Source organism: Megascapheus bottae, chromosome 1 (assembly GCF_031878675.1).
Source record: "Megascapheus bottae isolate mThoBot1 chromosome 1, mThoBot2.hap1, whole genome shotgun sequence".
Classification (NCBI taxonomy): domain Eukaryota; kingdom Metazoa; phylum Chordata; class Mammalia; order Rodentia; family Geomyidae; genus Megascapheus; species Megascapheus bottae.
In genome coordinates, this window is record NC_143509.1 from 105,997,083 (window position 1) to 106,018,702 (window position 21,620).

A 21,620-nucleotide genomic window follows, 5' to 3' on the forward strand; every position below is an offset into this window, starting at 1 on the left:
GCCCGGCCAGGCTGTGAGGGTGGGGTCCTCGGGGTAGCACCTTGCTCTAAGAGCACAAGAACGTCAGCCAGCATCTGCCTCGGGGGCCGGGTCCGAGTCAGTCACCGAGAGCAGTGGCAAGGAAGGGCCCGTGTGTGACAACCTTCTGCCCCGGCATCCTGAGCACGAAACAGCCCAGCATCTCACCGGAGCAGGGGCACAGGATGAGCCTGGGGGGTTGGCCAGGTAGGCTTGGTAGGAAGGGAAGGGAGGCTAGCTGGGCTGGAGACGGCAGGGCACAGAGGGAGGGAGGGAGGGAAGGGGGCCGGGCACTGTTGTGCTGGGTGAAGTGAGGGAGAGAGGGACAGAGGCAGCTCTAGTGAACAGCGGAGGTGTCACGCTGCGCTGCCTGCTGCCCCGGCTCTCAGGTCTCTCCTCAGCTGCAGGGGTTGCTGAGGAGATCAGGTCACATTTCTTCTTTCTGCGGTGTCATGGCGGGAGGGACGGGAGGCCCGTGGTGGCGGGCGTGCCTGCTAGCCCTGCGCCACTTTCCTGGAGACCGTCTGGTAGTAGACGCCCCGGAGCAGGGCCTGGTAGCTGGGCACACGGAACAGGTGGCGCTCGCCGAAGGACACGTCGTACTCGGCCGTCTTGCCGGTGACCAGCACGCGGAGGTGGGGCTCGTTTACCTGGTGGCCCACGGCCACCACAAAGATTTCGATGCCCACGCGCTGAGCCTCCTGCACGGCCTTCTCGATGGCCGCCGCCGTGGCCCCCTGTGAGTTGCCATCAGAGAACAGAAGAACCCTCTTCTTGGCGGTGCCTGGCGACGCCTCACGGTAGAAGCGCGTCACGTAGCTCAGGGCGTCGTTGATGTCTGTGGCGTCATTGAAGTAGTCCATGTTGTCCACAGTACCGGCCAGCACTGTGTAGTTCTGCAGAAACTGCAGGGCTGCCCGCCCTGGCTGCTGCTGGCCCTGGCCGCTGTACTGTACCACGGCCACACGCACCTCGTGGCCGGGGGCTTCCTGGCTGGCCGACAAGAAGCGCTCAGCCACACGCTTGGCAAAGTGCTTGGTGGTGTCGAAGTTGTGGCTGCCCACACTGGCCGAGCCGTCCAGCAGGATGGTGATGTCAGCCGGGGAGGAGAAGGTGACTGTGGGTGAGAGAGAGGCTGTGAGCACAAGGATGCCCGGTGCAGCCACGGGGCTGGCGACAAGACACTCCACCTCACGGGGCCCCCGGTGCAGCCACGGGACTGGCGACAAGACACCCCACCTCACGGGGCCCCCGGTGCAGCCACGGGACTGGCGACAAGACACCCCACCTCACGGGGCCCCCGGTGCAGCCACGGGGCTGGCGACAAGACACCCCACTTCACAGGGCCCCCAGGTGGGGCAGGTGGCAGCTCCAGAGCACTGTGGGGCCGCCAGGTACCCCACACTCTCTCCAGACCCAGGTACTCACTTGGGCAGGTGTAATCCGGACACTTCTTGTCTGTGAAGAGATGACTCCGTGAGTGACTGACACTCCCGCCATGAGCACCCAACCAGGAGTTCTGCCTTTGCCTCTGCCTCAGACCCCACAGCCTGTCCAGCCCCCGAGTCCTGCCAGGGGCCTGGGCTCCCAGGCAGGTCACCAGCCCCTCGAGGGGCAGGACAGAGCCTTGGCTCCTTTGCAGTGTGGAGACGGAGGAAGAGTGGCTCCAGAGTGGTCTGGGGACCAATGTGCCCCATTACCTGCCCATCATCCACCTGGCACCAGCTCTGCCTGCTGCCCTGCTGCCCTCCCCATGGGGGAAGTGGGCGCTGGCCGCCAGGCCTGGCTAACTGCACACGCTGCGTGTGGGGAGCCGGGTGGACGTCGGGGGGGATGTGTGCCTCACACGTCCTCTCACGGCCCTGCCGAGCGCAGGCCTGGGACTCGCGTGTGCGTCACGTGCTCACACGGCCCTGCCCCAGGGCTTGTCTCGGGTGAGGGGCCAGGCAGCGTCTGCAGGCCGTTTCCTTGGCGAGGCGGCTCAGAGGAGGCGGTGGCGGCTGCCGCCCCGAGGTGGGGTGTGCCCTGTGCCCACCTATGCAGATCTGCGCGGTGATGTTCGTCAGGAAGGCGTCGTCCAGCAGCTCTGCGTAGTTCTCCTTCACCAGGGAGAGGCCCGGCCGGCCCTGGGACAGCAGGCCTTGGCAGGAGATGACGTTGAGCTGGTCAGAGCCAGCCACAAAGCCAAACACGTCTTTGATGCCCACGGAGACCACCTGCAAAGGACAAGTCTCATCAGCTGACCCTGCACCCCAAGAAGCCCTGAGTGTGCCCAGCGCCCGTCTACCTGGATGTTGGGGCCGCACAGCACGTTGAGGGGTGTGGTGTCTCTCTGGGTGTCGGAGCGTCCGTCTGTGATGACCAGGGCGATGCGGTTGTTCTGGGTGGGCGGCAGCAGCCGGTCCCGGGTGTACTGCAGAGCCTCCCCGGTGAACGTGCCACCTGCCATCCACTGCAGCTTCTTCACGGCTCTGTTCAGCACGGGACAGCCACGCCAGGGTCAGGGTCGGGGTCGGGGTCGGGGTCCAGGCCAAGGGCCATGGCCACGCCTGCTCGGGGGCCTACTCACTCCTTGAACTCCTGGGCGTTGCGGACGTTGGGCATCCTCATGTCCACGTGCTCCTGCATCTGGTTGTGGCTGTACTGTACCACGCCGGCATGCGACTGTCCTGGCTCAAACTGAGGGAGGACAGGGCTGCATCTGAGCCCGTCCCCAACGCCCAGAGTTCGTGTCTCCACAGGAGCCCCTTCACCACAGCCTCTGGCCTCCAGGCCGCCTGTCTACCAGGGCCCTAAGAAGCTCCCCATTTCCACCCTCAAGGAATGAGCCCGTGCCAGGGGGGCAGCCTGGGGCTGCTCCCCCTCCATGCCGCCTGACGGGCCGGGCTGTGCGAGGCAGAGGCTGGGCGGGACTGGCCAGTGCACACCTCGAGGGTCAGCCTGTGCTCACAGTGGTGACAGCCCCGCAGGCAGCTTTCTCCTCACCTTGACCAGCTCGACTCTGCTCAGTCGGTCAATGACCTTGATGATGAAGTCCTTGGCAATCTCGAAATTCTGCAGGCCGATGCTCTCAGAGCTGTCCAGCACGAAGAGGATGTCGATGGGGCCACACTTGCACTCTGGGGATGGGCAGGGTGGACCCTCAGGACCTCTCCCAGGATGCTCCCCGGCCCCTGGCTCAGACCACTCCTCACAAAAGAACCAGCCACCCCTCCCCTGGCTCCTGGGCAGGGGGCCACCTGCCTTCGGCCAGACCCAGGCCAGGTGGCTCCCGGCTGCCTCTGGGCCCTGACCCTGACGCCACGTGGAGTCACGGTGACTGGTAGGCAGGCCCAGCCCAGGCTCAACCTCCACCCACAGCAGCCAGGGGCACCGCTCTGCCCACGATAGGAACCCATAAGGCCACATGGTGATTGCTAAGCATGAAGATGTACTCACCACAGCAGGCTGGAGAAAGAGGAGAAGAAGGAGGTGATTAGACAACGAAATAACTCATGCCTTCACCCTGCTCCCGGCCCCTTCCTGGAGCCTCTCTGCCCAGTTCTGCCCCGCTCTGCCCAGGCTCTCAGTTAGCAACCTCTGGGGACAAGTAGCCAAGTCCAGCCTGCTCCTCTACACCACTTGTAGGCTGTACCCAGCCCCCCTCCCCTAACTTCATGGAGTCCTCTCCACACAATGGGGCCCGGAGCTGGTGGGCATGAGCTTGTTCACTAAATGCTTTTCCTGAGATCGCTGTACTCACAGCACATTTTCATGATGATGTCCAGAATCTCACACTCCTGAGGAGAGAGAGGCAGGAGAGTTACCCTGGCCCTGAGCTAGGGGTCTTCCGGTCACTCCTGGAGCCCCAGGGCCTGCTTTGTCCCAGGGTGTCCTGACGTGACTACTAGACCTTTATTCACCACCATGGTGTATGCCATGTGCCATATGGTCAACAACCCAAGGTTTTCATGTCCCCAGGGTCATCCATGTGTCCCCACAGTCATCCATGTGTCCCCAGGATCATCCATATGTCCCCAGGGTCATCCACGTGTCCTCAAGGTCATCCATGTGTCCTCAAGGTCATCCACCATGCACCCACTCGGGCCCAAGGGCGGGGCTCCAGCCTCCCCCTGTCCCTCCCCCCATCCATGGTCAGCACCATAGGTTCCCACCCATGGTCTCTACAGGGTCTGTGGCCCCCGGAGGACATTGTGGGCACCCCACTTACGTCGGGTCCAGGTGGTCCCACGTGTCCTGGGGGTCCCTGTCAGGGCATAACAGCAGCTCTGAGTGGGAGGTGCCGGGAGGTTCCTGGGTGTGCGTGGAGCGTGTGCTCCTGGAGGCCCAGACGGCCCTGGGGACTTCTGCCCCTCAGGGCCCCTCAGGTCCCAGCCTCCCCGCCCAGGGCCCCACCCCACCTACGTCCCCACTCCCATCGCCCCACACCCCACGGGCACAGAATGTGCTCCAGCCTCCTGGACCCTTTCTGTTCCTCCAGGCAGCGAATCGCTGCCCCTCACCCCGTGCCAGCTGCATCCCGGGGCTCCACACAGTTGGATCCCCTGCCCCCTCCTCTCCCTCTCCCCCTCCCCAGGCCTTCCCTTCTCTCCTCCCCTCTCACAGCCTCATCGCTCACCTGTGGGCCTTCTGGGCCGCGGTACCCTTTTGCTCCTTTGACCCCGCGTGGTGAAACGTCATTGTTCTGAAAGGAGGTGGCACGGTCAGCAGCCTGGCCGTCCACCACAGTCACCTGCTCACCCGGGCTCCTCATTTCTGTCTCCCGGCTGGGTCCACCCTGCCGCCCCAAACGCTAGGCTGACCTGGGGCTCACACCGGCGGCTCCACCCCCCACTTACGTCCTCTCCAGGCTCTCCAGCTTCACCTTCGTCTCCCTTGAGGCCAGGGTAGCCCTTCGTTCCCTGTGCACGACAGAAACTTCAGGGCAGGGCACTCGCAGAGGGAAGGTGGGGGAGGGGGCTGGAAGGTGGGGGGCAGGGGTGCGTGTGTCTGCAGTGCATGAGGTCACGGCATGTGTCTAGACGTGAGCATGCGTGGACCCCGCTCTTGCAGGTGTGCGTGAACGGACACGCGTGCCCACACGTGTGTGTAAGCTGGGCAGGCAGAGGCAGGGTGGGGCACACTCACGTTCAGCCCAGGGGGGCCCCTGCTGCCTGGATACCCCTGTGGGAGAAAGGCAGGGTGTTCACACCAGGGTCAGACGTGGACACGGTGGAGACAGCCTTTCCATGGCAGAGTCCTGGTCAACCCGTCAGTGGTCTGGCCTGCCGGCCCTGCACACACCCAGAATGGTGTGGAGGGTGGCATGGCTGGGGGACACTCACAGGAAAGCCAGGGAAGCCCTCGGTGCCATTTCCAGGAGGACCATCTTCACCCTGGGGAATAGAGCAGAGCTGCTGGCACCATGCGTGACGCCTATGCAGGACACCCGGGACAGGACAGGACGCCCGGGACAGGACGGGACACCCGGGACAGGACGAGACGCCCGGGAGAGGACGAGACGCCCGGGAGAGGACGGGACGCCCGGGACAGCATGGGACGCCCGGGAGAGGACGGGACGCCTGGGAGAGGGAGGGACGCCTGAGAGAGGACGGGACGCCCGGGACAGGATGGGACGCCCGGGACAGGACGGGACGCCCGGGACAGGCCCAGGACGCCCAGGACAGGACGGGACGCCAGGGACAGGCCCAGGACGCCCGGGACAGGACGGGACGCCCGGAACAGGACGGGATGCCCGGGACAGGCCCAGGACGCCCGGGACAGGACGGGACGCCAGGGACAGGCCCAGGACGCCCGGGACAGGACAGGACGCCCGGGACAGGCCCAGGACGCCTGGGACAGGACAGAACGCCCGGGACAGGACAGGACGCCCGGGACAGGATAGGACGCCCGGGAGAGGCCCAGGACGCCCGGGACAGGACAGATTCCCGGGACAGGACAGGACGCCCGGGACAGGACAGGACGCCCGGGACAGGATAGGACGCCCGGGAGAGGCCCAGGACGCCCGGGACAGGACGGGACGCCAGGGACAGGATAGGACGCCCGGGAGAGGCCCAGGACGCCCGGGACAGGACAGATTCCCGGGACAGGACAGGACGCCCGGGACAGGACAGGACGCCCGGGACAGGATAGGACGCCCGGGACAGGCCCAGGACGCCTGGGACAGGACAGAACGCCCGGGACAGGACAGGACGCCCGGGACAGGATAGGACGCCCGGGAGAGGCCCAGGACGCCCGGGACAGGACAGATTCCCGGGACAGGACAGGACGCCCGGGACAGGACAGGACGCCCGGGACAGGATAGGACGCCCGGGAGAGGCCCAGGACGCCTGGGACAGGACAGGATTCCCGGGACAGGACAGGACACCCGGAACAGGACAGGACGCCCGGGACAGGACAGGATGCCCGGGACAGGACAGGATTCCGGGACAGGACAGGACGCCCGGGACAGGCCCAGGACACCTGGGACAGGACAGGACGCCCGGGACAGGCTCAGGACGCCCAGGACAGGACAGGACGCCTGGGACATGACAGGACGCCTGGGACAGGATAGGACACTCGGGAGAGGCCCAGGACGCCCGGGACAGGACAGGACGCCCGGGACAGGACAGGACGCCCGGGACAGGCCCAGGATGCCCGGGACAGGACAGGACGCCCAGGACAGGCCCAGGACGCCCGGGACAGGACAGGACGCCCGGGACAGGACAGGACACCTGGGAGAGGCCCAAGACACCCGGGACAGGACAGGACACCCGGGAGAAGCCCAGGACACCCAGGACAGGACAGGACACCCGGGACAGGACAGGACACCCGGGAGAGGACAGGACACCCGGGAGAGGCCCAGAATGCCCAGGACAGGCCCAGGACACCCGGGACAGGACACCTGGGAGAGGACAGGACACCCGGGAGAGGCCCAGAATGCCCGGGACAGGCCCAGGACACCCGGGACAGGACAGGACACCTGGGACAGGACAGGACACCCGGGAGAGGACAGGACACCCGGGAGAGGCCCAGAACGCCTAGGACAGGCCCAGGACACCCGGGACAGGACAGGACACCGGGAGAGGCCCAGGACACCCAGGACAGGACAGGACACCCAGGACAGGACAGGACACCTGGGAGAGGACAGGACACCCTGAGAGGCCCAGAACGCTGGGACAGGCCCAGGACACCCGGGACAGGACAGGACACCTGGGACAGGACAGGACGCCCGGGACAGGACAGGACGCCCAGGACAGGCTCAGGACACCCGGGACAGGACAGGACAGGACACCCGGGACAGGCCCAGGACAGCACAGGACACCCAAGAACAGCACAGGCCCAAGACAGTAGCACCCAGAGGTTCTTCTGGTCAGACTGGGACCTGTGATCCTCATCCAGCTACCCCGGGGCTCGTCTCCCTAGAGTGGAGCTCCAGCAGGAAGGACGCCCAGATGTCCTCTTGCTTGGCTGCAGACTGTGCATGCTGGCCGTGTGGTCACCGGTCACCAGGGACGGTCCCTTCCCCCAGTGCTGGCTCAGGCCCAGCCAAGGCTTGTGGTGGTGGGCAGGGGGTGGGGGAAAGGTTCTCTGACGACCCAGCATGGACCCAGCAGGGCTCTGCGACCAAACACTTACCCGTTCACCCATCAGCCCCGGGTCTCCTGGGGGCCCGACAGGTCCTGGGGCGCCTCTGAGACCCTAAGGAGGGGGAGAGGAGTGGAAGCCAGCTCACAGTGTAGGTGAGGAGCTCACGCCCTCCAAGGAAAGGGAGTGGTGCCCGCAGGGGGTCAGGGCAGCCCTCCTGGACGGCCCGCATCCAGGTGGGCAGGCACTCACCTCTGGCCCGGGGGGACCCTCGTCACCGCGGTATCCTTTCGGCCCAATGGGGCCGGCCTCGCCCTGAGGGACAGATGCCATGGCATGGCGGGTGAGCCACAACTGCCAGCACTGGGTGTGGGCAGACCAGGTTCCTCCTGTCTCCAAGCAGAGGCTCTCTGGGCTCCCTGGTGCCCCGCCTGGCTGGGCGGCCACACTGGTCTAGACTCCCACAGAAGCCCACGTGGACACACTGGGAACCACCTGCATGGAGGCTTCCCGCCCAGCGCTCAGCCCGCCTCACAGGTACCACAGGGAGGGATCCCAGACTCAGTTGGCCTCTGCCTAGGGCAGGGCCCTGGCCAGTTCCCTGCAGAGCTCCCTGGCCTGCACCTGGCCTGCAGCCCTGACTCCCCCCCGTGCTGCTTCTGGACTAAACCAGGCTGCATGGGTCTGAACCCTGGGTCTCCAGCCTGCTTTGATCACCCACAGGGCCAGGGCTCCTGAAGCTGAGCTCTGAGCCGCCTTCCCCAGTGCCATGTCCAGATGTGTGTCCACACGCTCATGACCTCATACCCTTCATCATGACCTTGGCCTCATGCGGACCAGCCGGGGTGCCATGGGGGCTGGCGGGCCCCCTGCCCCCTCAGGCTCCTTACCGGGTCTCCTGGGATGCCAACAGGGCCTTCTCTTCCCTGGTCACCTTGGGGTCCAGCTTCGCCCTGGAGAGAAAGCATGGAGTCCCATGTCTGCCAGCGCCACATTCCTGGGGTAGGGGTGGCCAGCAGGCCTGGCCTGGGGACCCAGACCCTGGAGCCCCCCGGGGCAGCTTGCAGGTGTGTCCTGAGAACAGAGCTGCATGGTAAAGGTTGCCATGAATGCTATGGCCAGTCACACGGAAAGACCACGGATCACTTTACCCCTGTGGCTGACATGCTGGGGTCGTTTCCCCCAGGAAAGGGGAGGGGGAGGTGTGAGTTCCCCAGGACTCTTGGCTGCTCCCTTCCAGATCCGTGGGTCCTGGACTTAGGCAGCCAGGCTGGTGGGGTGGACAGGGCTGACGTCTGGACACCCATAGGACTGTGTGGAAGCCCTGGGGTTCTAACCCCTGACCTGTCCCCCACAGGGCTGGGCAGGGCCTTAGCCTCAGAGTGTGACTCACCGGGTCTCCTCTGGGGCCCCGCACACCTGGGGTCCCACGAGGTCCTCTTTCTCCAGGGCCTCCCTGTGTGGAGAGGGGGGTTTACAGTGGCTGGGTGACAGCCTGGGCAGCTGTTTTCAAGCCGGGTCACTTCAGAGGCCAGGAATCCCCTCGTTCCACCAACCCCACAGATGCGTAGGGTCCCAGGCCCGAGGCAGAATCACAAGGTGGTTCTGGGTCTGCCTTCCCTGCCAGCGTCCAACCATCCGGGAACTGAGACCCAGGAGTCTGTCAGGAGTGGACCTGCGGGGGCCAGGGTCCCCCTGGCAGGACTGGCAGAAGCAGCCTGCTGTCTGCCAACTCACCCTCTCTCCCGGGGCGCCATCTGGGCCAGCGTTCCCCTGGAACAGGAGGAGCAAACCCAGCGTTAGTTGGCACACTGGCAGGCACCGGCAAGCTCAGGAGGGAAGCAGAAGCGGAGGGGCTCACCTCGTCACCAGCCTCTCCTTTCTCTCCAGGGGGACCGGGCTCTCCGGGGTCACCCTGTGGGAAGACAGGCGGGATGACCACTGCAGCCCTCAGCTCTGAGCCCCATCACCCATGGACATCTTGTCCCCCTCATCACACCTCATCTCCAGGTGGCCCCGAGTTCCCGGGTCTTCCAGCTTCTCCATTGGCTCCAGCTTCACCCTGAGGAAGAAGAGGGGTCACGCGTGCTCCCTTGGGGGTGCGGGCTGTGGAGGCCACCTCAGGGCCCACCTCCCACCCCACTGCCAAGCCCACAAAGTGCTGGCCTCCAAGGACCCCAGGCACCCCTGTGGCTGCCACCGCTGCCACTTGCAGCACCTAGACCCACACGCTGCTGGGCTAACCCAGTCCACCTGCCCGCCCGACTCGGGGCTGGAGCTGCCGGCTGCACACTTCTGTCTGGGCCAGGAGGCCATCTGAGAGGTGACGTCCTCCCGTATTGGGACACAGTGGGAGGGAAGCGTACCCGACTTTCTCTCACCTCTCCTGCACCTCCTATCTTCATTATAATCCTGAGACATGCAACTGAAACGCAGGCTCACGTGAGACTTACAGGTTGCCCGTGGCTCTCGCCTGTCATCCTAACTACTCAGGAGGCTGAGATCCGAGGACCGCAGTAAAAGCCACTCCAGGCAGGAAAGTCAATGAGACTTTTATCCTCAATTAACCACCACCAAAAAAGGGGTGGAAGTGGAGCAGTGACTCAAGGGGTAGAGCACTAGCCTTGGGCAAAAGAAGCTTGGGGACAGAGCCCTGCGTTTCAGCCCCAGGACTCTCTCCCCCCTCTCAAAACAGCAACGAAAACCCTGCCCTGCCCCTGCCTGTTACCTTCTTCTCACTAGCATCTTGCTTACTCTCAAGCTTTGCTTTTCCACAGAGATTTGGCTGGGCTGGGCTGGGTGGAGGGCACTGTGCAGCTGTGGACACACCAGGCTTGCACACCTTGGTCAGTCCTGCTGTAGCTCTGACCACCAGGGTCCCTGAGGCCCCTGGGGCTGTGCTGCCAGAGCCAGGCCCATCCTTTCTGCCGTGGGGAGAGGCACCTAGCCGGCCTGCCTGTCCCCACGGGGCAAGCCGGCCCTTGTGGGGCTGTGTGCCACTCACCTTTTCTCCTTTCAGTCCGAAGGAGCCAGCGTCACCCTTGGGGCCGGGGGGTCCTTGAATGCCCTGGTGAGAAGATGCATGTGGCAAGTCATGGTGGGCCAGCGCCTGCTGTGCCCGTCAGGAGTAGAGTCTGTCTGATGGGCACAGCCGCAGCAGTGGAGGGACAGAACTGGGCAAGTGACTTACATCAAACCCCGGCGAGCCCTTGCAGCCAGGCAGGCCTGGGTACCCTGTCTCCCCCTGGAGGAGGAAAAGTCCGGCTGAAATGGGCAGGTGGGCTCCCAGGTCGGCAGCCAGGACTGGGCTCTGCCCACTCCCGCCTCTCCCAGGAAGGCCACCATTTCTGGAGATGGGCTGTGCAGCCGGGGACCTGCTGGGGCCGGGAGCGGCACCTGCCAGCCTCCCCCGGTGAGCGCACGCCCAGCCCCTCCACGTCCCATCCCCAGGGGTCACCTTCATGCCGTCCACCCCGTCGATGCCTGCGCTTGCCCTTCTCGCCCTGGGGGGGGGCACAGAAACAAAAGGTCAGATGAAGGTCTGCTGGCATTAACCACAGGGACGCGGGTGGCCAGGTCCACACACACTCACCTTGTAGCCTTTGGGTCCCCTGGAGCCCTGTGGAGACAAGAAGAGGGGTGAGGGTAGCCCTTGCTGGCCTGTGGGGAGCCCCCTCACTTCAACTCCGCCCAGCAGATGGGGGGGCAGGTGAAGTCTGGCAGGGAACCCCTGAGGATGCACACGTGCCAGTCCTGTGCTGCCAGGGTGGGACTTGGGCACAGAGAGGAGGGGAGGGGGCCCGGCCTCCCAAGTCCCCGCCCTGCAGCCGGTGAAAGTAACAGGTGAGCCCCAGGCCTGGTCCAGGGCTCAGGGCAAGGGGGAGGGTGAGCAGGCTCCTGCATGGCCCCCGGGAAGACCAGCGTCTCCTGCATTGCTCCTGCTCTTGCTCTCAACCAAGAGGAGGCTCAGGGCCCAGAGGGCTGTGTCCTCAAGTCAGGCCTCGCTTACCTTCTCCCCTCGGCTTCCCTTTTCTCCCTGAAAACAAGACGGAAGAGGAAGAAGTGTCACAGCTGTGTGGGGCCCCGCATGCCACACCCCACGGGGACACACCGGGTCCGGTCTGCTCTGGAGGCAGACTGCAGAGGCTGGACACGCACCTTCATCCCCTGGTACCCCACAGGCCCCAGGTCCCCAGGCCTTCCCTGGAAGAGAAAAGTGGGCAGTCAGACCCAGCACCCAGGTGGCCCCACCTCGCTCACCCCGCCCTAGCCTGAAGCCTAGGCCTGCGTCGCTGTGAGCCCTCTGGGGGCTCTGGGAGCTGCTGACTTGAGGGTGGCCTCTGGGGCTCCAGAGCCTCACAGTGAGCTCCAGGAAAGAACCCAGGTAGCCTAGGGGGAGGAGAGGGCAGGGGAAAGAAGGGGGACAGGTCAGGGAGGGGAAGAGCGAGAGGGAGGGTGGCCCTGGGCGTCTGTGGGCCTGCCCATAGGGCACTTCCTCCACCCTGTGATCTCTCTGTCCTCTGAAGCTCCCCCTGCTACGGCTCCTCGCCACCCAGCACTCACAGGGTCTCCAGCTTCTCCTTTCTCTCCGGGGAGACCTGGCTTTCCTCGCTCTCCCTGGGGGACAGAACAGACCAGGTCAGGGTCATGCAGCCCTTTCCAGAAAGCTGGGGGAGGGACTAGCGGGTACACACAGGGTCTCTGGGATGAGTCGATCCCAGGGCCAAGTCCTCCGGGCCCCATCCCGACCTGATGGGCTCTGGGAGCCCAGAAACCTGTAGGCCGCAACACAGCCTTTCGGGCTGGACCCAGTCCCCATCTCCTCCCACCAGTTCTGCCCAGTCCCGGGCCCTGGGAGCAGGTGGTGTCATCGGGTACTGTGGCTCAGCCCCGCTCATGGTGGCTACAGGACTGGAAGTCCCTCCCGACCCTTCTGAGGAACCGGAGAGCCATGCTCCCGAGCAGCCTCCAGGGTAGAAATGCAGACTGCTTTTTAGTATCAGGATCTGTGAGCTGCACAGTCTCAGGTCTCATCCATGCTCAGATCCTTCCAGAGGGCCAGGCCTGGTCCACGCCGGGTCCTTCCAGAAGCCAGGCCCTGGTCCACGCCGGGTCCTTCCAGAGGCCAGGCCAGGTCCACGCCCGGGTCCTTCCAGAGGCCAGGCCAGGTCCACGCCGGGTCCTTCCAGAGGCCAGGCCTGGTCCACGCCCGGGTCCTTCCAGAGGCCAGGCCAGGTCCACGCCGGGTCCTTCCAGAGGCCAGGCCAGGTCCACGCCGGGTCCTTCCAGAGGCCAGGCCAGGTCCACACCGGGTCCTTCCAGAAGCCAGGCCTGGTCCACGCCGGGTCCTTCCAGAAGCCAGGCCTGGTCCACGCCGGGTCCTTCCAGAGGCCAGGCCAGGTCCACGTCCGGGTCCTTCCAGAAGCCAGGCCTGGTCCACGCCTGGGTCCTTCCAGAGGCCTTTCCAGGGGCCAGGTAGGTGCCAGAAAGACACTTAACTCCCAGAGGGCTGTGGCCTCGGCGCAGCCTCCGTGGGCCCCCCACCCCACACTTGCCCACGGTGTGGCCCCACACCTGGTGGTGCTACCTGGACCCAGGGCACTTGCCCCGCCCTGGCTGGCAGCACAGGTTGCTCAGGGCACAGTGGAAGCTGTGTTCCTGGCATTTTCCACAGCACAGGAGCATCTCAGGACCACTCACCTCATACCCAGGGTCACCCCGGGGCCCTGGAGGTCCTCTGGCAGGCTGCAAGGCAGACGTGGAGCATCAGTCCTGGAACCCGCCCGGGGCATGGCCATCTGGGGAGCCCCACACTTACCTGACACTCGAAGGAGCAGCACTGTGGAGAGGAAGGCAGGAGACAGACAGGTCAGAAAGTCCAAGCACGGAAGACAGGTGCCCAGCCACGCATGTGTGTTCAGCACACCCATGTGCCTGGGCACAGGCCCAACACAGGAGGGATGCGTGTGCAGAGCTCAGGCCCCTGGACACACGCCCTGGTGTGCAGGTTTCAGGCAGGGCGGGGTTCTTACCACTTGCTCTACGTTGTTTTTCTGGAATAGAAAGAAATAAATGAGTTACCACTGCCAAGATATGGTTCCCCACACATGTGGCGTCCTCTCCCTCCACACTCGTGGCAGGGGCGTCCTCTCCCTCCACACTCGTGGCAGGGGCGTCCTCTCCCTCCTCACGTGTGGTGTGGCAGGGGCGTTCTCTCCCTCCCCACGCCTGGGGCATCCTCTCCCTCCACACTCGTGGAAGGGCGTTCTCTCCCTCCCCACGCCTGGCAGGGCGTCCTCTCCCTCCCCACGCCTGGCAGGGCGGCCTCTCCCTCCCCACGCCTGGCAGGGCGGCACTCACAATCATCTCCACGATGGTGTCGATGGTCTTCCTGATGGTCTCCTCTGCCCCGAGGCTCTGCCCCCAGTCGGCTGCAGTGAAGTTCCTCCGGGTTCGGCGGCCGTGGGAGTGGAGGTGGAGAGGAAGTGTGGTCACTGGCGATGATGCTCAGGCGTGGCTCCTGGGCAGGAAGAGAGGGGGCGCTGGGCGCCGGGACCACCCGCGGGGCCTGCCTAGGGTGGGCTGGGCTGGGGGACCCAGGGACCGCAGGGACACCCAGCACCGCAGGGGTGGCGGAGTCCTGGGGGGGACACTCCTCAGGGGTGGGCAGTCCTCAGGGGTGGGGGAGTCCTGGGGGGGGACACTCCTCAGGGGTGGGCAGTCCTCAGGGGTGGCGGAGTCCTGGGGGGGACACTCCTCAGGGGTGGGCAGTCCTCAGGGGTGGGGGAGTCCTCAGGGGTGGGCAGTCCTCAGGGGTGGGGGGAGTCCCCAGGGGGTGGGCAGTCCTCAGGGGTGGGGGAGTCCTCAGGGTGTGGGCAGTCCTCAGGGGTGGGGGAGTCCTCAGGGGTGGGGGAGTCCTCAGGGGTGGGCAGTCCTCAGGGGTGGGCAGTCCTCAGGGGTGGGCAGTCCTCAGGGGTGGGGAGTCCTCAGGGGTGGGCAGTCCTCGGGGGTGGGCAGTCCTCAGGGGTGGGGGAGTCCTCAGGGGTGGGGGAGTCCTCAGGGGTGGGCAGTCCTCGGGGGTGGGCAGTCCTCAGGGGTGGGGGAGTCCTCAGGGGTGGGGAGTCCTCGGGGGTGGGGAGTCCTCAGGGGTGGGGAGTGCTCGGGGGTGGGGAGTCCTCAGGGATGGGGAGTCCTCGGGGGTGGGGAGTGCTCGGGGGTGGGGGAGTCCTCGGGGGTGGGGAGTCCTCAGGGGTGGGGGAGTCCTCAGGGGTGGGCAGTCCTCAGGGGTGGGGGAGTCCTCAGGGATGGGGAGTCCTCAGGGGTGGGGAGTCCTCAGGGGTGGGCAGTCCTCAGGGGTGGGGAGTCCTCAGGGGTGGGGGAGTCCTCAGGGGTGGGGGAGTCCTCAGGGGTGGGGAGTCCTCAGGGGTGGGGGAGTCCTCAGGGGTGGGGGAGTCCTCAGGGGTGGGGAGTCCTCAGGGGGTGGGGGAGTCCTCAGGGGTGGGCAGTCCTCAGGGGTGGGGAGTCCTCAGGGGTGGGCAGTCCTCAGGGGTGGGGAGTCCTCAGGGGTGGGGGAGTCCTCAGGGGTGGGCAGTCCTCAGGGGTGGGCAGTCCTCAGGGGTGGGGAGTCCTCAGGGGTGGGGGAGTCCTCAGGGGTGGGGGAGTCCTCAGGGGTGGGCAGTCCTCAGGGGTGGGGAGTCCTCAGGGGTGGGCAGTCCTCAGGGGTGGGGAGTCCTCAGGGGTGGGGGAGTCCTCAGGGGTGGGGAGTCCTCAGGGGTGGGGGGAGTCCTCAGGGGTGGGCAGTCCTCAGGGGTGGGGAGTCCTCAGGGGGTGGGCAGTCCTCAGGGGTGGGGAGTCCTCAGGGGTGGGCAGTCCTCAGGGGGTGGGGAGTCCTCAGGGGTGGGGAGTCCTCAGGGGTGGGGCAGGGGCGGCAGCCCTCTGCTTTATTTCCGTGAAGTCTTACCTGGTGGTCAGGGGTGATGGCCACAGAGAAGACTTTGACACCCAGGTGCTTGGCTTCGTTCACTGCATCCTCCAGGCCCCCACAGGGCTCCTTGTAGCCCTCCAGGGGGTGCCCGTCCGTCACTACGATCAGATACTTGTTCTCCTTCAGGTGGGAGCCCCTGAAAGGTGGGCACTGTGAGACCCTCCCCACGGTCCCTGCTTGGGATCCTGGGCTCTGCCACTCTGACCCCTCCCCTGTGCTGGGGGCAGGGAAGCCCAGGAAGGAGGCCTGAGGGAGCTCTGTGGACTCCATTCTGTCCGCGGCAGGGAACCCAGGGTGCTTTCCTACAGTCAGTCTGTTACCTTTCTCCAACTCTGTATTTTTTTTTTTTTGCCAGTCCTGGGCTTGAGCTCAGGGCCTGAGCACTGTCCTTGGACTTTCCAAGGCTAGAGCTCAACCACCTGAGCCTCGGCGTCACTTCTGGCCTTTTCTATGTATGTGGTACCGAGGAATCAAACCTGGGTCTTCACGTGTGCTAGGCAGGCAAATCTGCCACTAGGCCACGCTCCCGGCCTCTCTGACCTCTTGACCTCTTTCTGTTAGTCTCTGCAGCTCTCTGGTCTGTCCCCACCTCTGCTCTGCAGAACTTGGCCACAGTGGAGTGGAGACACTGGGGTCCTTGTCTGGGGACATGGGCTGGTGTGTGGGTGGACGGGTGGGGCAGCCCCGGGCTCTGGTCAGGCTGGGTGGCCCATGCTCCCTAGCATGACATTCCTTGCTGGGCATGTCTGAATCTCCAGCCGTCACCTGGCTACCGGAAGCCCAGGGTCTGGAGGGGCCCCAGGGTCCAGGAAGACTGGCACTGGACAGCCAGCCAGCCTGGTGTGGCCCCTCACCCAACGAGCAGCTCCTCCAGCCCCTTCTTGATGGCACAGTCGGTGTGGGTGCCCTTTCCGAAGTACTTGATGGGCCTCCACGCTGGCTTGGAGCTCGTCTCGGCCGCTGGGCATGCGCGTGAGCCCACGGATGACCTCCACCTCGTCGCTGTAGTGCAGGGCCCCCGCATTCCACACCAGGCTGCGGTCGCACCGGTAGTACCTGCAGCCAGGGGAACGGGGCTGGGGGCAGGCCGAGGGCACAGGGGGGGGGACGAGGGGGCCTGGGGGGAGGCCGAGGGCACAGGGGTGGGGGGACGAGGGGGCCTGGGGGGAGGCCGAGGGCACAGAGGTGGGGGAGGAGGGAGGGCTGGAGGAGGAGGCCTGAGGGCACAGGGGGGGGGGGACGAGGGGGCCTGGGGGGAGGCCAAGGGCACAGGGGTGGGGGACGAGGGGGCCTGGGGGGAGGCCGAGGGCACAGGGGTGGGGGAGGAGGGAGGGCTGGGGAGGAGGCCTGAGGGGCACGGGGGGGGGGAGGAGGGAGGGCTGGAGGAGGAGGCCTGAGGGCACAGGGGTGGGGGACGAGGGGGGCCTGGGGGAGGAGGCCTGGGGGCACGGGGGGGGGACGAGGGGGCTGGGGGGAGGCCGAGGGCACAGGGGTGGAGGACGAGGGGGCCTGGGGGGAGGCCGAGGGCACAGGGGTGGGGACGAGGGGGCCTGGTGAGGGCACAGGGGTGGGGACGAGGGGGCCTGGGGGGAGGAGGCCTGAGGGCACAGGGGTGGGGGAGGAGGGAGGGCTGGAGGAGGAGGCCTGAGGGCACAGGGGTGGGGGATGAGGGGGCCTGGGGGAGGAGGCCTGGGGGCACAGGGGTGGGGACGAGGGGGCTGGGGGGAGGCCGAGGGCACAGGGGTGGGGGAGGAAGGAGGGCTGGGGGAGGAGGCCTGAGGGCACAGGGAGGGGGACGAGGGGGCCTGGGGGGAGACTGAGGGCACAGGGGTGGGGGACGAGGGGGCCTGGGGGGAGGCCGGGGGCACAGGGGTGGGGGAGGAGGGGAGGGCTGGGGGAGGAGGCCTGAGGGCACAGAGGTGGGGGAGGAGGGAGGGCTGGGGGAGGAGGCCTGGGGCACGGGGGGGGGGGGACGAGGGGGCTGGGGGGAGGCCGAGGGGCACAGGGGTGGGGGAGGAGGGAGGGCTGGAGGAGGAGGCCTGAGGGCACAGGGGTGGGGGACGAGGGGGCCTGGGGGAGGAGGCCTGGGGCACGGGGGGGGGACGAGGGGCCTGGGGAGGAGGCCTGGGGGCACGGGGGGGGGGGGACGAGGGGGCCTGGGGGGAGGCCGAGGGCACAGGGGTGGAGGACGAGGGGGCCTGGGGGGAGGCCGAGGGCACAGGGGTGGGGACGAGGGGGCCTGGGGGAGGGAGGCCTGGGGGCACGGGGGAGGGACGAGGGGGCTGGGGGGAGGCCGAGGGCACAGGGGTGGGGGAGGAAGGAGGGCTGGGGGAGGAGGCCTGAGGCACAGGGAGGGGGAGGAGGGGGCCTGGGGGGGAGACTGAGGGCACAGGGGTGGGGGACAAGGGGGGCCTGAGGGGAGACCGAGGGGCACAGAGGTGGGGGAGGAGGGAGGGCTGGAGGAGGAGGCCTGAGGGCACAGGGGTGGGGGACGAGGGGGCCTGGGGGAGGAGGCCTGAGGGCACAGGGGTGGAGGACGAGGGGGCCTGGGGGGAGACCGAGGGCACAGAGGTGGGGGAGGAGGGAGGGCTGGGGAGGAGGCCTGAGGGCACGGGGGGGGGGGACGAGGGGGCCTGGGGGGAGGCCGAGGGCACAGGGGTGGGGGAGGAGGGAGGGCTGGGGGAGGAGGCCTGAGGGCACAGGGGTGGGGGACGAGGGGGGCTGGGAGAGGAGGAGGCCTAGGGGAGGAGGCCTGGGGGCACAGGGGCAGTGGAGCTGGGAGCAGAGCCTCCGGGGCCCCTCTGGCCAGAGGGAGTGGCGTCCTCAGGATGCCCAAAGGCACTGTGTTCGCATCTCCCGGGTGGCAGGGCACTGGCCCAGGCTCAGAGGGTGGTCTCTGCCAGGAGCTGCAGGTGGCTGTCAGGAGCAGCTTGGCCCATCCACCTGGCGGCCTCAGACCTCTTGAGACCCCAGGTGGAGGGCTGTGTGCGGCGTGGAGGCCACGACTGCAGCCGCTGACGGGGAAGGAGGTATAGGCAGTGCCAGCTGGGACCTGGGGCCTCTGGCGTGGGTCTGCCTGGCCCCGGCCCGGCCCAGGGCTCTCAGGGTCTGCTCCAGATTCTGAAGCCCACCCTCCTCCGTCCAGCAGAAGTGTAGCACTGTCTACAGTGGTGGCACTGTGTCACGCCTCAGGTGGGAAACGGACGTGAGAGTAGAGTAAGGGTCCTGGAACCCCCCCGCCCCCCGGCACCCGCAGTCAGCCCTGGGACTTGAACTCAGGGTCTGGGCAATGTCCCTAGCTTCTTTTGCACAAGGCCAGCACTGTACCACTTGAGCCACGTCTCTTTTCTTTTCCTCCCTCCCTCCCTCCCTCCCTCCCTCCCTCCCTTCCATCTTTTTTTGCACAGTTTATTGGAGATAAGAGTCTCCTTGACTTTCCTGTTCAGGCTGGCTTTGAATCACAATCCTCAGATCTCAGCCTTCTGAACAGCCAGGACTGCAGCGCCCAGCAGGGCCTGGAGCCCTCGTAGGGTCCTCCCTCCTCCTCCCCACAGACCCCTCGTTCTACGACATTCACGTTTGCAGTCAGTGACGCCTGGCGTGGCAGTGGGAGTGTACAATCTCTGTGTCTGTGGCATCAGCTGTGGGCCTTGGTCCCTGGTGGGGTGGTCACCGAGACCAGGGTGGGACCCCCGAGGGCCCCGTTCCTGGTTGTGCATGCACTGCGCGGGGCCCAGCTGGACACAGAGCCCCTGGGCCACAGGCAGAGCTGCCAGCCGGGGCCCCCTCCAAACCTGCTGGCCCGGGAGCAGACGCCTCGTGGGTCTGTGAGGCCTCCCTCTCAGCATGGCCCCGTGGATCTCCTGATGGCCAGGCCACGTCTCACACCCCGTGGTCTCACACCCAGCCTCCGGCCCATGCGCAGAGTAGCTGCCGGGGGTGTGGGTGGCACCGCCGGGCCCTGCCTGCTGGCTGGTCCAGCTCACCCGACGCAGGGCAGCCTGCAGCGCCCCTACCTGTCCCTCAGGTTGTCGATGAAGCGCTTGGTGAAGGCCTTGACCTTGTCTACCAGGGCACCGTAGGGCTTCAGCCTCAGGGCCACGCTCTCAGAGGTGTCCAGCACAAAGAACAGGTCCACAGGGCAGTCTGGGCCGAGGAGGGTCCGTGAGCCATCCAGCCATCCCGCCTGCACCCACCCCACCCGCAGGTACTCCGCCACCATTCCCGGCAGGTGGGCCGCCCCTGGGCCCCACCCGCCCCCAGGCACCAGGAGGGGTCCCGAGTGTGGAGGCCTGAAGGGCGGGAGGGGCTCTGCAGGGCAGGGGCTCTGGGACTGGACTGGACAAAACCCACTGAAGTCTCGCCATTGGATTTCAGCTTGTGCCATAGTATGAGGACCCGGAGAGCCAAGGCCGGCCGGCACTGCTCCTCACCACAGCCCCTCGCCCAGGGCAGAAGCCTGACCTGCAGTGGCAGGGGTTCCCCCAGCTCCCAACACAGAAGGAGAGAGGCGGGCACCCGGGCACCCCACCACAGAGCCTCTGGCTGAGGTTCCCTCCGCAGGGTTCCTGGACCCCCTGCTTCTCTCCCCCCGCTGGCAGCAGGGCGGGCTCCACTCACTCACCTTGGAAGGCCAGGGTCTTTGAGCTCCCTGGGTCATCCTGGGCAGCTGCCTGGCAGGCCTGCAGCAGCAGGGACAGCAGGGTGAGGCCCAGCCTCATGGTGACACTGGCCTAGGTCCCCAAGGAGCGAGGGCTGGGGCCAGGGTGGGCAACCGGGACACAGTGTGAGAAGCGGTCTCTGCCACAGTAGTTACAGCCCAAGGCGGTGCAGGACCCAGGAGGGAGGAGGGAGGAGAAGGGGAGGAGGCGGGAGGGAGGGAAGGAAGGAGGGAGGAAGGGGTGGAGGCAGAGCGGGGAGGGGAGGGGCTAGGCCCAGAGGGGCGGCCAGCTGGGTGAGTCACGCAATTGGGGCCTCCAGAACCTTCTGAAAGAAAAGCCCCTCTTTGCGGCAGCAGCCTTGACCCAGAGCTCTCCCGAGCCACGGGACCCCTTCTCCTCGCAGTGCGACGGGGCGCTTGCTCCCGCAGGCTGCAGGCTGCACAACCCCACAGAGTTCCACGAAACATTCCGGGCCGTTTCAGGGCAAGCCCTGCAGTGGAGCCGAGGCTCACGGCTGCCAGCAGCTCTGGGCCCTGGCTCCTGGGGTCCTGAACTGTTTTCGGGCGGGTGACTCTTGCTTCACAGTGTAACTCTTTGCACAAGATATTTTCATGTTTATTCTGGGGAAGCAAAGGCATCAGCGACCATACAAATGTGTGAGTGGGGCTATGGTGAGCGGATGTGTGAATGTACGTGCATGTGTGTGCCAGTGTGTCTGCCTTTGTGTGTGTAAGAGCTGGTGCACAAGTTGTCCTTCTGTGGGTGTGCCTCTGTGACCCTGTGTGTGAGCACGTGTGGGAGCTCATGTCTGCATTAGAGGCCATGTGTTGGTGAGTGGGAGTGGGCACGTGGATGTGTGAGTGTGGACGTGTGTGGCAGGGTGTGAGCGTGAGAAGGCCCGTGTGGTGTGTGAACGTCGCTTGTGTGAGCTGAGAGTCAGCGGGTCAGGCAGTGCCGCTGCGTCAGCTCTGTGTGTAGTGTGGGAATCTGTGAGTGGCTGTGTGTGTGTGTGTGTGTGTGTGTGCACATGTGTACCATGAGTGGGTGGCCCAATCAGTATCCAGGTCTGGGAGGCCCCAGCGATTTTAGAATATTGGACTTGTTGAGGCTTGCTTAGTTCTGGCCTAAATGTCTTAGGGGCTGGGAACACATAGTGTGACCACAGGAGACCTAAGTGTGACCACAGGAGACCTAACTGTCGTAGGGGCTGGGAACACACAGTGTGACCACAGGAGACCTTGAGGAAGGCTGCAGAATCCACTCAGCTCCAGGGCCCTGTGTGGCTCCCGTGTTCCCCACGCATGAGTCACAGGGAACGCTTGCTCCGCTGCCCCGGTTTGGGCCATCGCCCGCGTTCCACGCCCAGGAGGCCTCTCTGGACCGATGTCCCT

At 66.2% G+C, this 21,620-nt stretch overlaps 1 protein-coding gene across 1 annotated transcript; it reads right to left on the minus strand.

The window, feature by feature from the left end:
- Positions 1–413: 413 nt before the first annotated feature.
- Positions 414–20,403, minus strand: LOC150069802 (collagen alpha-1(VI) chain-like). The gene is given in 38 exon segments (XM_090351095.1): positions 414–1,135; positions 1,447–1,476; positions 2,054–2,234; positions 2,306–2,489; positions 2,588–2,697; positions 3,004–3,137; positions 3,457–3,465; positions 3,761–3,797; positions 4,229–4,264; positions 4,637–4,702; positions 4,857–4,919; positions 5,146–5,181; positions 5,343–5,393; positions 7,636–7,698; positions 7,837–7,899; positions 8,475–8,537; positions 8,978–9,040; positions 9,322–9,357; positions 9,446–9,499; positions 9,584–9,646; positions 10,589–10,651; positions 10,775–10,828; positions 11,042–11,068; positions 11,070–11,087; positions 11,177–11,203; positions 11,594–11,620; positions 11,743–11,787; positions 12,148–12,201; positions 13,285–13,329; positions 13,403–13,423; positions 13,617–13,637; positions 13,945–14,038; positions 14,070–14,104; positions 15,545–15,704; positions 16,423–16,493; positions 16,495–16,624; positions 19,585–19,714; positions 20,193–20,403. Coding segments are annotated over 38 exon segments (3,084 nt in total). The 5' UTR covers positions 20,290–20,403; the 3' UTR covers positions 414–512.
- Between the last annotated feature and the right edge of the window lie 1,217 nt (positions 20,404–21,620).